The 15,284-nt window shown below is 42.4% G+C and overlaps 2 protein-coding genes across 2 annotated transcripts; one reads left to right on the top strand and one right to left on the bottom strand.

The window, feature by feature from the left end:
- On the bottom strand, positions 1-1,690 carry LOC109477644 (alpha-2,8-sialyltransferase 8B-like). The gene is made up of 3 exons (XM_019778985.1): positions 1,474-1,690; positions 873-1,132; positions 1-401 (listed from the first exon to the last, which is right to left on the bottom strand). Exons 1-3 carry the CDS (start codon positions 1,615-1,617, stop codon positions 131-133), a joined length of 675 nt encoding a protein of 224 aa, XP_019634544.1. The 5' UTR covers positions 1,618-1,690; the 3' UTR covers positions 1-130.
- Positions 1,691-7,179: 5,489 nt separating this feature from the next.
- On the top strand, positions 7,180-8,417 carry LOC109477587 (uncharacterized protein C11orf96 homolog). The gene has a single exon (XM_019778925.1). It carries the CDS (start codon positions 7,714-7,716, stop codon positions 8,197-8,199), a length of 486 nt encoding a protein of 161 aa, XP_019634484.1. The 5' UTR covers positions 7,180-7,713; the 3' UTR covers positions 8,200-8,417.
- The last annotated feature ends 6,867 nt before the right edge of the window (positions 8,418-15,284 follow it).

Raw genomic sequence — 15,284 nt, 5'->3', positions numbered from 1 at the left:
TTGTATATGTATGTCTGTGTGTGTGTGTGTGTGTGTGTGTGTGTGTTTGTGTATGTAGCACATTATATAATACCTTGCCTGCATAGTAAAATTGTCACATATAAATTTAATTTTAAAAATCCACATCTCTCTATCTACACGTGTCTGTAACCAGCCTGACCGCGCCAATGTTGTTCAGCCAAGCGAGGAAGTCAAACTCTATACAGAAATCATGATCCGTGAAAATAGCAACAGGAGAGTTCTCGTTATACCGGTACGTCAGTGTCCGGTTGTGTCCGTCCGTGCCGAAAGGATAGAAGCCGTACAGGCTGATGACGTCACAGAACGTCGTTCCCAGGGTGTAGATGATGAGCCCGGATGTTGGGTTGTACAGCTTGGGGATCAAGGCTGCACCCAGGACCCTGTCACACACAAACAAACAAACAAACATATTTGTTATTATGTTTACCAAAGGAAACGTATTGTTTTTGTACAGCTTGGGGACCACGATTGCACCCAGGACCCTGTCACACACAAACAAACATATTTGTTATTATGTTTACCGAAGGAAAAAATATTGTTTTTGCTCAGTTTCCTCTTCTCCAAACACAAAAGGTCAATGACCTGAACCAGACGGCTGTCACCATGGTAACACAAACACATGTATATATAGACACACAAACACACGAACTCACACACACAATATTTGACGTGGTAACTAATACATTCTACTACCTATAAAAAGTAAAATAAAAAATAGAAATAAAAAATAAAAAGAAATAATAAAAATAAAAATAAAATAAAACAAAAAAGTCATAAAAAGTAAAAAAAAAGTACATATAATAATGTTTATAAATCAAAAAATAAAGATGAAAAATAATAAATACTACTACCTGGTAATTGCGACCTGTGGGTCGTCCAAAGAGTAAGTAAGTGAAATATCCAGGCCGCTGTCTGCCATCGCCGTGTCCAAGGCTTGCAGAGCGTCCTTTATTCGGTTAGTCACTACTTTAATATAGCTGATGATGCCATGGTTCAGGGGCGACAAAAAATCCAGGACACCCTCTCTGGTGTTTTTGTCTGATAGTTTTTTCGGGATGTCTTTTGCGATGTTCCAATTGATCACAGTCATGTTGGTCTTTCTTCCAACGTCCTGTAAAACAAATTAATTCGGTTTTGTTTTAAGTTAAAGCTTTCGATTTGAACACTTTTGGCTCCGAAAAAATCCGCCCCAAATTTCCTGTGAACTCTGTAATTATGGTGCGCCTTGGAGTGAACATAAGCAAACTAGAGTTGACTCTAAGTTTAAGTCATACAATACCCCCCCCCCCAAAAAAAAAGGTTGGGACAGTTTATCCTCATTTCGGGACAATTGGAATTTATTTTTGGGACAGTGCTGGGACAACAGGAAGAAAGGTTAATTTCAAGGCCTGTATATTCCGTTTTTGTCCATTGTCTTTTCTTTCTACCAGGAAAGCAGAACTTTAGTTTTACCTGTTCAAAGTTGCTGGTGGGCGCCATGTTTAACCTGATGACGTAATCGTTCGAATCGATCTCGTTCCCACAGCTACTGTTGAGCAGAATCCCGCCGTTCCCGACGATTGCGCATGTGCGATAGTGACGTAACGGCGTCCTCATTGGACAGTTTTTCTCGCCTCCGCATTTTGATTTTGATGCCGAGAAGTAGACGAAATTTCTTGACGGACGGAAATGCTTGATTACCAGATTTCTGTGAGTGAATATCGAGTACCCCCCCCCAAATATATTAACGAATTCAATATATATATATATATATATATATATATATATATATATATATATATATATATATATATATATATATATATATATATATATATATATATATATATATATATATATATATATATGTAGTGATGCATACCGGTTCACTGGACTTGGATCCGGACTTGTAAGAATGTTTAGGTTCAAGTCCAAAAAAACCTAAAAGTCAAGAACTGAGTCCGGACTTATTACCATAAAAGACTATCTTACAATACATATACCCTTTTCTTTCCAAACCAGTGCCGGCCTCCATGTTATGTGGCCAAAGTTTCACCCAGACAACATTGCAAGGTTGCCAACATGCAATTTTGTACATGTCATGGGTTTAGGTCCGGATTTACAAGTCCGGAACTGAACCTAAACCTCTGGACTTGAATCCGGACCTGAACCTAAAATTGGGTTTAGGTATGCATCACTATATGAATGTGTGTGTGTGTGTGTGTGTGTGTGTGTGTGTGTTTGTATGTGTATGGAAGTTCATTGTAAATTCCTGCCCGAAGGCTAATTGCAAATAACAAAAAAGAACAGTGAAACAGGGTACAAAATAACTTCAAAATCTACATAATAACGCAGGGTAATTGTCTAAAACTATACATGTAGCTAAGTCTAAAAGTATGTCTGAAGGTAATGATGTAATTTTATACACTTATGGACATAACCGATAACAGAAACAAGCCAGTAAACTGTCCTGACTATACCACACCTGATCCAGTCTTTAGAGGTGGCGTTAAACCCGGTCTGGTGAACAGTCCTGTGTTCGCACGAAATCAGTCTTCTCCTGTGGAAAACCAGACACAATAGAACAGGGATTAATCCATGGTTTTATTTATTAATTAGTCAACAAGGTGCTAGCTATATATAGGGGGCCCAAACTAATGTCACTTCTTCCCTAGCCCAGGAGCTATCTACCATTCGTGACCCTAGCATGTCTAGATCACGAGATATCTAAACCGTACTTAGAAAAGCCGCTAGGGGACCCAAAATCTAATCATTTCTAGGTCTCATGAAGACCTACCCACCTACCAAGTTAAAAAGAAGCTTAAGTTATCGTGCTAAACCACACACACACACACACACACAAACACACACACACACACACACACACACACACACATACATACATACGCATATACATTACATACATATACACACACACAAACGCTACTGAAAACATAACCTTCTTGGCAAAGGTAAAAATGTAACAGTAAACATAATTATTATTACTCCTGCCTTTAGGTATCTAAGCCAATAGTGAGAAAGTCAACAAGTACAAGGGCAAGTAGTCACCAAATTTACACAAGCCGACCTTGCTGCCGACCTATAACTACTCCCAATCTAGTCTCCACCAGACTCCTTTGCGGGCTGAATAAATAGTAGAAATCGGCCTAAAAAGAATGTAGCTGGCCAGGGGAGTTGGCAGGCAAACTGGACCCTCAATGTTTGCCTTGAGTGACCTTGTGCAGAGGGCTTAAGGATCCTTAAGGCAAGCCAGGGGAGTTGGTCGACAATAGAGGGTCCAGTACAGTTTGCCTCTAAGCAGGCACACCGAAGGGCACGGTCACATTTCTAAGCCGGGGCTCGGTCGGGTTGTTTGCGTGAACGAAAAATAAACAATTTGTGCTCATGGTTAATTTTCTAAAACTTTTTTTTGTGCTTTGCTATCTTATATCATAATTTATGTTCTATACGACTCCCGGCTGGGCCCCGGGTTGGAAATGTGACCTCGCCTTAACAGTCTGTTACCAGGGTACTATTAGGTGTTAGTACTGTGAAAAGAGAAGTTGTTCCGCTACGCAAGGCGATATACTAGTCTCTACCAGACTAACTACGCAGGCTATATATAGGAGAATATTTGCCGGGGGAGTTTGGCCGCCTTGTAGGTTTGACTGGCCGCGCAGGAAAGAAACTACCTCCACGCTGCCGAACTCCCCTGGCCAATTTCACTCTCTTTTTTGCCGAATTCTACGATCCGTATTCCCGTAGGAAGGCCTGGTGGAGGCTAGCAATATACGGTAGCACCCAATGATTGTCTTAAGTGACCTGGCGCAGAGGGCTCTTAAGAATAACCTTTTTAGCTTGACGTGCCGAAATGTTAAACTGCCTTTTCATTTGTCTCTAAACATTGACAGAAGCCTAATAAGTAATGAATTTGTATACTAGTCGCCAGGACTCCTTTGCAAGAGTAAAACACACCCATTATATTAAGTATTCTGCGGGGCCCACATATATGTGGGTTGCACATATAGTACCATCTATATAGCACCCTGTATATGTAAAATTTTGGGGTATTTCTCGTGCAAAGCATCACACCGCAGTGAAATGTAACGAATGCAGAAGTAAGTACGCCACCGCAGGGCAAAAAAAAAGTCATGTGTCTGTGACCTGATTAAGACATCAAATTATTTGAAAATATTGTGTACAAGCAGGACAAGGGTTAATCACAAACGCAGGGAAGGATTTTAAACATACCTTAGAAATTAAATTCAGAAGCAAGTTTGAACTGTAATGTATAACATTTCCAAGTGCAAGTGATAATTCTTTGACAAAGACTAGAGTTGTACAGTCGAAACTCTTGGTAAGTCCATCCAATTTCTTGTTGTTGGAAATCACAGTTTACGCTTCCTTTATAATGACTTCTACCAACTCAGATGAACTTCCAAGATACCTTAAGAATGCCTTGATACATATTTAAGATTGGTTAGAACAATACTATAAACTCTGGGGACAACTTTTGCCAGCTACCTTACATAAGCTGTATGTAAGGTAGCTCAAAGTACACCAATGAGTATTTCTTTCTGTAACTATTAACTATTTCTTTGCTCATTTTAATCGTACCTTTTCTTCCCTGTCGAATAGAGAAAAACAACGGTATCTACTCACCACCCAATCACTCTCATGTAGTCCCATTGCGAAAGGTGGAATAAAACTAAAGTTGTGGCCGTCACCGTGAAACACAGGGTCGCTAACACGTACAAAATGCACCGTTTCCTCCTCAGAGCCATTTTGAGGATCTCATAGGAGGTTTTCGGAACACATGATGTTGATTTTTAGCAACGTTTCCTCATCTGTCACAATGGATGGCATTGGGCTAAAAGAACACGTAAAACCCCATTCACGAAGTTAAGTTCTGGGTTTCTTTCAACACAATTAAGATACAGCTTTCTACCTGGTAACGGCATTTGCTAACAAAATAACACAACGCTAAGTGCAAGAGAATGAACAGTGTGTGTTTTGGGCTTTGTTGCTTTTGCTAGCAAACGGTGACAGGTAAAGAAAACCTGTACCCTAAGGGCTAAACAAACTTCTCGTTCCCTTATTTCAAATCATATGCTTAAGAAAACTGGACTAAAATTCCGTTTGGAAAATTGGACATTCTTTCAAAAGAGGCACACTGCACGAAAAGTTGGATTTACCAAAGGTTGTAAACTCATGTAATGTTTACTATGTACATGTACATGTACATAGTAGCTGGCTTTACAATCGTAGTAAATAAAGGTCAATTGCAGTAATTCCCTTTATAACTGGTATTACCTACTTGACCTTCATTTACTACCATTGTAAGAAGTTCGTGTGTTTATTAAAAAACAAAGTAAACATTACACAACTATACAGGTATCGGTAAATCTAAGTTTTCGTGCAGTGGCATTTATCGGCCCATGCTTTGTCATCCCAACGCTACCCAGAACCATGGAGGTACAATTTAAACCTCTTGAAAGATTGTTCCTCCATGCCAGAACATGCCCTTCTGGCCAAAGGTTGAAAAAAAAGATAGCCACCTGCCCTAACGTTCGTGTTTGTGACGTCTGCTGTGCAACTGGTTATAACTGATACAGGTCTGGTAAGGCCATGTTGATTTGATTATATGGATGATGTTGATTTGATTATTGGCCATGTTGATTTGATTATATACATTTTCGTCTTTTTCATTTGATTTTGGCATTCTACGACATTGAGTTTCCTGATATTCCTTTTGCAACTTACGGTATATATTTGCTCATTTTGCAACTGTTTGTATGATTTACAGTATGGTTGAAACCTTTTTTTTTTAGAAACGGCCCAAAATTCATGCCGCGCTCGGATGTCAGACATATAATCAAATCAACATGGCCTATGGGGGCAATGTACAATGTACATGTTTGCAAGATCCCACGGTGCCACGTAAAAAGTTATTTAAAGAAGATTAACTTGCAATCGCTCTGGGTCCCAGTCTGGCTAATTTTTAATTCGTAGCCAGCTCTCAAAATTTAGCGTAGAGCGTTGTCGGGACACCTACCCCCCCCCCCCATGCAGGCCCCCTTAGTAGTATACCCCAAATAACCCCAACTGAGGCAAAGTAGGGCCACGGGTTAGGGTCAGCAGGCCTGTAGCCTTGATCATGTGTGTGTAAGAACTATAGGAGACATGGTATAACTCAGGTTACAGTGTGAAAAATACATGTGATGGTAGACCACTGCAGTACATTTATCATCCGCAAGAGGCGCTTCTGAAACAGGCCTGGAAACATCAAAGGCCAGACCGCCACTCAACTTCAGATAAGAGTGTGTGACGTCAGCGCAACCTTAAGTACCGATCAATCTCGCGAGAGTTCAATATTTTGACGTAACCGTCGGCGAGATCAAAGAAGTCCCCATAGCAACCCCTTGGTTTGCGACGAGTGGCAAAAAAACGAACTTGGTGATCTTTGTGTGTGAAATTTGTGTGCGTATTTGCGTGTAATATTTGATTCCGACGTTCCCAGCTTCTTACAAAGACCGCTTTATGATTTTGTCTATTCGATGGCAAAATAACTAAAACCTTGAGGCACACACACACACATACACACACACACACACACACACACACAACAAATACACACACANACACACACATATATATATATGTATTATATATAATATATATATATATATATATATATATATATATATATATATATATATATATATATATATATATATATAATTTGTTACTGTATTGATGAATAAAAATTAACCGAAACCAACCTTTTTTACGGATGTAATAAAATCATTCTTAAGTAATTAGAATTGTCATGTATTGATCAATAATAAAATAACAAAAAACATACCCTTCTTTGCGGACATAATTAAATCATTGTTAAGTAATTAAAATCTTATGTATTGATGAATACAAAAATAACCGAAAGCATACCATTCTTTGCGAAAGTAAATAAAATCATTAATTAGTAATTAGAATTGTTTTGTATTGATTAATACAAAAATTACAGAAAGCATACCCTTCTTTGCGAAAGTAAATAAAATCATTAATCAGTAATTTGAATTGTAACCGAAAACATAACCTTCTTTGCGGAGGTAAACAATAAAAAAAATCGATATGAACCCCTTAAGTTCGGTTCGGGTCACAACTCTGACCTTTGTGATGACGTGAGTTCTGTAACCAAGCCCCGGCGCTTCCGATTTCTAATTTTACCCTCCCATTCGCTGCCTGCCCTGGTATGCTCCGAGTCATGAAACCCTAGCCTGGGTAACCAGACCGACGAGCTCAGCGCTATCCCTTCGCGCGATCACGATCGGCGCCGAGAGCGTTTGTGGCCGCCAACTAGACCTCAATTCTTCGCTCACTTGGGTCGGCGGCAACAGAAGACTGAGCGTAATACAGGAAGTCAGCGGATACAGGGAAACCAGCTGGAGATAGGTCCGTGGTATAGCTCGCCTTTGCTTGGTAAAGGCCGGGACCGAAAAATTACCGCCAAGCCGACTAAACGGTTCGTACCCAGGCTATGAAACCCTACCCGAGCCGCCAGTCGCTGGGGATTCTTCAAATACAGCGCGTTTAAGGGAATGGCACTCGGCCGACTCACAGCCTTACAGCCCTTCTCACTGCGCTGTTAAACAAGAGTCAGCAGCAGTCGGTCTGTAAACAAGTTCAAAAACTCTCGTCTGGTTCGAATTCAAGATGGCGGCCGCTGCGGGACATGGAGGGCACCACCACGATTTGCCGTCGTCGCCGAATCCGGGTTCCAACTTCCAGGACTTGTCCTGCGCTCGCTTCCAGGAACGGCTGCCCAGGTTCAGCCCGACCGAGGGGTTCCCGCTGGTGAAACCGCCGGAGCCCGTCGCCGCTCCCGCCCCTGCCAAGCAGTCCAAATCGGAACGCCTGAAAAACCGACGTGCCCGGTCCGCTCGCTTCAAGACTCAGCCCATCACCTTCGACGAAATCAAGGAGACAGAAGACGAAGGGCCAGAAGCGAAGGAGGAAGAAGAGCGGGCGAGGAGGGTGCTACAACAGTCGGTGCAGAACTTGAGAGAAAGCGCCAAGAAACTGGACAGAAACATGAAAAAGCGTCACCTGAAGAAGAGAGAAGAACGAGCGAAAACCGAGGTGATCGTGTGTCCGAGGGAGCTACTGGATTCACCACGGAACGGCCTAACGCTGGTGTAAAATATTTTTTACAAGAGAGAGAGAGAAAAAGAGAGAAGACTGTTGTATTTTTCAGACCCGTGAACGTTTTTTGAGGTACGTGCTGCGGTGCAGGGCGAATTTTTCCATGTTAGGGAGAGAGGCAGGACAACAGACAGGCACAGATTCGGAGATTGGGTTCTGGCGAAGGGAAAAAGTGGTCCCCGGTGGCTGTTTTAGCCTCGCGTAGCAGGCTTCGTGGCGGGTGTTTTCGTACTGTGTTGTTTGCCATGTTTTGGTGCACCGGTTGTTTTCACAACAAGCTCACAGTGAGTACTGAATAACCTGTAATAGTGACCACATCTGCTTAAGGCTAATTTTTGCTGGTCACTTAGATTATTATTTTAAATAGCCTGTCTACGTGACCACTTTGAGTCCACTGTGTTCACCATAGACAGGTTCGACTGTATGTGAAAAGTTCATCTGTGTTGGAAGAAGTCATTATGAAGCGGTTTAAACTGATAAAATTTCCAACACAAGGGTTGGACTTACCCAAATTTTCGACTGTACAACTCCAGTCTTCGTCGAGGAATGAGTTTGAACTGAAATTGGGAAAAACGACGCCCGCCGCGAAGCCTGTTCCCGAGGCTAGTATGATTGACGGTAACTTGGCACGCCTGACGGTAACCCGATCCGCTGACAGGGAGCGACCATCGCGCGGGGAACGCCGGGAATTTCTGATGGACAGCAGGGCTGGGAACGAGAAGAGGACCAAATGTGACAGACGGGCCGGCAGAGGCAGCAGGTCAAACTATCGTTTGTTTATCGTTAAACGATCGTTAAGATAATTCAGTTCAAATGATCCGAGAAATCCCCCTCTCACTCCTACAATTGTATGTTTGAGTATCATCGGTACTCATTGTAGAATTGAGATGTGTTGCTTTGGCGGCAAAACTTTTCAACAACGAAATGGAACATATAGAAGATTGTGATGATTGTGCATTCAGACCCTCCTACAGTTGTATCATGTATACTTGAATGTTATACGGTCCTCACTGTGGCATTTTATTATTTTATGTTTATGTGGCAATTTCAAAACTTCTGAATAACGAAATGTGCACCAAGAGATGGTCGTTTAGAATGTGCATTCAGATGATCCTATCCTCTTATTCTTATTTCAATTTAGATGTCATCATACTCATACTCATCAATACAGGATTTTGGCTGCAACTACCATTATGACATGTCATATAATTAATTCTTTCTGTGTGAAGAAATGGTCAGAACAATTGTCTTCGAATGTCGTCCAAAGTCACATTGAATACATTTAAAAGCGGTAAAAAAAGTTTTCAGCATCATTAATTTATAACCAGAGCGTTCCAGCTAATATTTCACCCTGTTTGACAGTCAGTGGCAGATTAATTACCACCTCACCGAATTTGAATTCATCACGAATTGGAAGCAAAACAGCAAAACCAAGAGAATAACATATCATAAATCTATGCCCAACATGTACATGCTGTAACTTTAAATATGAGTTTGACCCCCCCCCCCCCCTCTCAAAAATATTTGAATAAAAGTGATGTGAACTGAACCATCTGCTTTTGATAACCCCCAGAGCAGAATCAGGTCGCGTCGGCCTTTTGGTATTGCCTTAGGGCTCGGTCACAAACGTCTTTCCATCGCAGACTGACAAAATTCTTGAGATAGTCGGGAATGTGTCGTACAAAATTCAGCTGTCTACTAAGGCATACGAAAAAAATGTTGTGTTTCTTGTTTCCCAACTGACTCTAGAAAAAACTGCCGACCCTAGCCTTTTTTTGTGGATCCCAGCAAGGGACACAAGTTTTTCGAGCTGATCGACCTTTTCTATCCAACTTTACCGCCACGGGCCGGTATTAGTTTAGCTCCCAGGGTACCCAAAAGCCCATGATTATGGCATGATATAACTGTTAGGACTGGTACTGCCTCATGTGCTGTGGGTCTGGCATCCAGGCTATTGTTATGACGGCATTGTTATGTCATGAAGTGGGGCCTGCATGCCCTTTTCCGTAAGGCGTAATCAGGCCTTTTTAGTCTTCGTAATCCGTAGGCAGCCTCCCTAAAGTCAACGTAATTTGTAATAGTACATTAGCCGCAAAGCGTAAAGTCGTAATCATTTCTGAGACTTTAACATAATTTGTAATCGGCGGCGAACGAAAATTTTGCGTAATTCTTAATCACTACCCCCATGCAGGCCCTCCTGAAGTTATGACTGCAACTCTGTTTATATCTGACTGCGTCAGTTGTAAGGACCGCTGTTGAGCTGCCAAAATTCCGACTCACTTATAAGTTCACGGACTAATCTATGGAGAATTTACGGCCGTACCAAAGAATACAACCTTCTTTCATCGCCGAAGTTATGGGGGTCTGCAGAATTTTGCTGGACACAGTTATATCACACCCTGGTCTAGGAAATACTTACTATGGATGTTCATTATAACTTAGATGCCTGGCCTGAGACAGAGACGAAGCCCAAACCTTGTACAAATTGTAAAAATAACAGTGGACACAATTGACGAAATGTCTTCGAATTTCAATTATGGACCATTGTTATGCCGAAAAGAAATACGGAACAAATTTTGGGATAAAATCAACATTTTATGGTACCAATCACAATGGAGGATACAAAATTAAGGCAAAATTTGAACCCTTCATGGCCAATCACATTTGATGATACAAAGATGCAGGGATGAGAGAACTTTCTAGCTGACCTATCACAACCATTGTTGGTGTTATGGCAAACAATCTATACAACGTGAGGTACCCAGATATGCACATGTAGTAGTTACAATAAAACAGTAACTGTTGCTTTCTGTTTTTTAATGTCACACTGTGCTATATATGTTGTAAACAAAGTGCCTTTACCGCCTCTGTACTTATAAAGAGCGATGTGTAGTTGTTGTTTTCTCGTAAGGAAATAATATTTTAGCTCACGCCAGGAAAGGAGAAACTATTTAGGGATGATCTACCGAATGACATCGGCATAGATGAAAATAGGTAGAAGTAGAAAATTGTCTGGAACTGCTAATTAAGAGAAATGTTAATTAAGAGAAATGTTAATTAAGAATTATAAGTATACAGAAACCAAAGACACTTTTGTAAATTTTCAAGCAATTCTTACTGTTGAAAAGTATGAAGTATATGAAATGTTATATGTAAGTGTATAAAGACATGTTTTCAATCTTACGCAAGTCTTGAGGGTTTAACTTTTTTATTGCAGATATTTCATAACTATTGATTATGACTTTAGCCTGTTTCAGGAACACGGTCCCAAGACTGAAAAGTTCCTTGAGACGTTGGTGAGAATGAAGTTGATCTTGTTGTGTGGACATGTTGACTGTCTTAACACGGAGTTGTTCCTTGAGACGTAGGTGAGAAGTCTGGCGCGTGCCAGTGAAACCTGCATGGCTCAGCTAAGGCTGGACCTTGGCCTTTGCTCAGGGCGATGTGGTACAAATACAGGCTCGAAACTACATACATGTATGTAAGCGTGTAGGGCTTGAAATCACATACATGACGTGATGTAGACATGCAGAGCTCGAAAATATGACCTGTGTGAGAAAGTAGATTCTGTGTTACTGGCCCGGGCTTTAGGTTTGCTGTAATTTAAAGGTTTAGCCTCTAGCAGGTTTCGGGAGCACGTACTCTCTAGCGGACCAACTCCCCCGGCATGCTATCTCTCTATTTGGCCGATTTCTACTCTTCACAGCCGCCTCCCGAAGCCTGGTAGAGGCTAGATTCCAGCCGCCTCCCGAAGCCTGGTAGAGGCTAGATTCCAGCCGCCTCCCGAAGCCTGGTAGAGGCTAGTAAAGGCTGTGATGGTACCCGCCCCCGGTCGGAACCCGCGCCTCTCCCGGAGCAAACTCGCACATCAATCACCCGGGCCAGACGGCTGCCCGTACGTGTAGACAAAAGCGCTACTGTGGGGACAAAAGGGCGACGCAAATATTAAACACTGTTTACTTATAAATTACGGTTACTAACTCAAGGCGACGTTTCATTCGCCTTTTAATTTTGTTTTTGGCAGCGAAGCTATGTATGTTGCAAAAATCGGCTGCAACAAGGCAGCTGGATATCATGAGACACATCCACGAATGGCAAGAGAATTTGTACGATCGGTGTTTTGTACAACAGACTACGTGTGTTACAAAAGCACTGTTGTGGTTACAACGGGGCGACACAAATATTGTCGCTGTTTGCTTAAATTTAGTGCTACTTAAAGGCTTCGCTATTGTTAAGTCGTTACGTAACGCAGGGTGGGGGAACATTTGCCGGGCGATTTTACCTCCGTGAATGGAGGTATTGTTTTGGGTCTAGATCTTTGTGTGTGTATGCGTGTGTCACTGTATGTGTGTGTGTGTGTGTGTGTGTGTGTGTGTGTGTGTGTGTGTGTGTATGTGTTACTGTCTTTTGCCACCCTAGGATCTGCTTGGACATTAGGTTGGCCCGACATTATGAGAGACAGACAGGGAGCATAGTCCGTCGTCAGGCCGTGTGTTAACAGTAATGCTAACAGTAAAGTGTTATACCAACAAACCGCCCGGAACTAGGCCCACGGCCAGACACTAATCGGGTCTGTACGTGAGCTACTAAAACGCGACTTTAAATTTGGAAAGGCAGTGAGACCGTGAAATTTTAAAGATGTAATCAACCTTGATACCTTGGATTGGACCTCTACGCCTATTCATTGTTCTCACACACACGCGCGTACGCACACTCACACACACACACACACACACATACATACACAATGTCATACACACGTACACACACACACACACGCACACAAACAAACAAACACACACACACACATAATCTGATCTTCCGGTAGGGGAAAGACATGTAAATTGGCCAGCCTGTGTGACTAACATGATTTTACAGTTGATATTATGAGATCTGAGAAAACGACCACGTAGAATTAAGAGTTGTTTGACGTTTTCAGATAGTGTTGAAATTGAATTTATGTCCCAGAAAACGACCCTCTGCTAGCCTATAATCGGCCAAATAGAGAGATAACATGCCAGGAGAGTTGGTCCGCTGGAGAGAACAGTTTGCCTCTCCCAACCTGCAGCTGTTCTCTCCAGCAGACCAACTCCCCTGGCATGTTATCTCTCTATTTGGCCGATTTCTACTCTTACCAGCCGCATTCCGAAGCCTGGTAGAGGCTACACATTAATAACTAGGAGTATTTTCAGTTGAAACAACCCTCTGCAACAGAAGCTGGCTCGGAGCAGGCTGGACTCTATCACCGTTCATGCGGTTTGTCATTAATGGCCGTGCTTACGGACCTTCACACGGGACAGGGTCTGTAACTCATGAGGACGGATTCTTGTGAGTTATACGATGTTTACATTGGCGAGACTATGACGTAGTTATTACTTTGATGTCGTGATCCGGTCTAGTGGCATTCGTCGCGCAATAGAGAGAGACAGGCGGGGAAAGAGGGAGGGAAAAGAGAAAGGAAGAAAGGCAGGAAGAAAGAGCGAGAGAGAGAGGCAGGGAGGGAAAGAAAGGGGGGAGAGTACAAGAGAGACAGGAAGAAAGAGAGAGAAACTAGAACGAAAAGAGGGATGGAGGAAGAAAGAGAAAAAGAAATAGAGACAGGGAGGGGGGCAGGGAGAAAGAAAGGGAGAAAGAGAGAATGAGAGAGGGACAGGCAGGAAGAAAGAGAGGGAGAAGAAGAGAAAAGGGTAGAGACAGAGATTAATACGCCAGATCAGAGCAAAATGTAGATCCGACCCATGACGCCATAAGGTGGTTTCTATCAAAGCTAACCGGTCCTGACACATGACGCTGATGATGGCGTGAGTTTGCCATGGACACCTTCCAGACTCTCACTTATAAGTTACAACAATTACTTTGGGATGTAAATGTGATGGTTTCTGTCAGCGCTGACCGTTTCTGACGTGGAGTGTAGGGTGCGTGGGTGGGGGGACACGGTCCAGACGTTCCATGTCGACTTTAAGACATGTGCGAAGCTTTTGCCGATGAAAAAGTGTTTTCGATGCCTTCTAAATGCTTATTTATTTGTATGTGTGTGTATGAACTTCATAGGAAGTGGATAGATTTGTACGATATTTTGGAATGGGTATGCCGATGGGACTATTATAGTTGGCGCAGGTGAAGAATTAAAGGTAATTTTATTGTCTGTATGATCCACTGTGTCTAGGGCCTCTCCTTCCACCGCCTTTTACCTCCCCAACCGAAGTCAGGTACCAATTTTTACACCTGGGTGGAGTGAGGAAAGCCATGTAAAGTGCCTTTCCCAAGGACACAACGTCTCGCCAGGAATACTAGGAATCGAACCCGCAAACTAGCAAATCTCGTGAGCTAGCCTAACCACTCTGCTATTCGACGCCACTACATCATAGGCTAAAGTAAGATACCCGAAAAACATTATCATGAGGGTCAGGATCGAATATGGGCCAATCAAAGAAACAAAAAATCGGAGAGTTGTGTCGAACACCACGGCCATTCACAGCAGGATAAACATTTAACGACGTCGCTTCCAGAAGGACTTTCAGTCGTTAAGAAGCCTTAAGACAGATTCTTGTCTTTAAGTCGTAAAGCAGGATCTTAAGGTCCCTGTGTCATGGCCAAACAAGGAAGGCACTACTTCTCCAAGCAACTTGAAGGAAAGACGTTCATGTTTGAGGAGCTCTTAAGAAGGCGTTGGGCTAATGGTGTTTGCGTTGCTCTTAGCCAGACCATCGTATAGGCCGGTATTTCTTACTCTCCAAGCAGAGGTTTGGGTTTTGGGGGTATTTTTAGCGTGTTTTTAGGCTTTTTTATCGGGGTTTCTCTTTTGCACTGAATTGGTTTGGTGGGAAAAAAAATTCAGTGCAAAAGAGAAACCCCGATAAAAAAGCCTAAAAACACACTAAAAATACCCCCAAAACCCAAACCTCTGCTTGGAGAGTAGGTATTTCTACGGTGGTAAGGGTGCTGCCCGGCCCAGAACTATTAACGCACGTAGCGCAGAGTTACCGGCATCTCCAAGAAGATCTTTTGATGGCCGCTAGACAGTACAAAAAGAGGCAAATTTGCAAAACAGAACAATTGTCAATCTCTCTCTCCCCCCCTCT

The sequence above is a fragment of the Branchiostoma belcheri genome, unplaced genomic scaffold (genome assembly GCF_001625305.1).
Source record: "Branchiostoma belcheri isolate BF01 breed outbred unplaced genomic scaffold, Haploidv18h27 scaffold105, whole genome shotgun sequence".
NCBI classification, from domain to species: Eukaryota; Metazoa; Chordata; class Leptocardii; order Amphioxiformes; family Branchiostomatidae; genus Branchiostoma; species Branchiostoma belcheri.
The sequence above is the reverse complement of the archived record's forward strand: the minus strand, read 5'-3'. Positions and strand labels throughout refer to the sequence as shown.

Excerpts from the sequence above, each read along its gene's own strand:
- LOC109477644 (XM_019778985.1), bottom strand. The coding sequence starts at position 1,617 with ATGAGGACGCCGTTACGTCACTATCGCACATGCGCAATCGTCGGGAAC. Across the intron at positions 1,133-1,473 it reads CCACCAGCAACTTTGAACAG|GACGTTGGAAGAAAGACCAA; the intron begins GTAAAACTAAAG and ends TTTGTTTTACAG. Across the intron at positions 402-872 it reads CCACAGGTCGCAATTACCAG|GGTCCTGGGTGCAGCCTTGA; the intron begins GTAGTAGTATTT and ends TGTGTGTGACAG.
- LOC109477587 (XM_019778925.1), top strand. The coding sequence starts at position 7,714 with ATGGCGGCCGCTGCGGGACATGGAGGGCACCACCACGATTTGCCGTCG.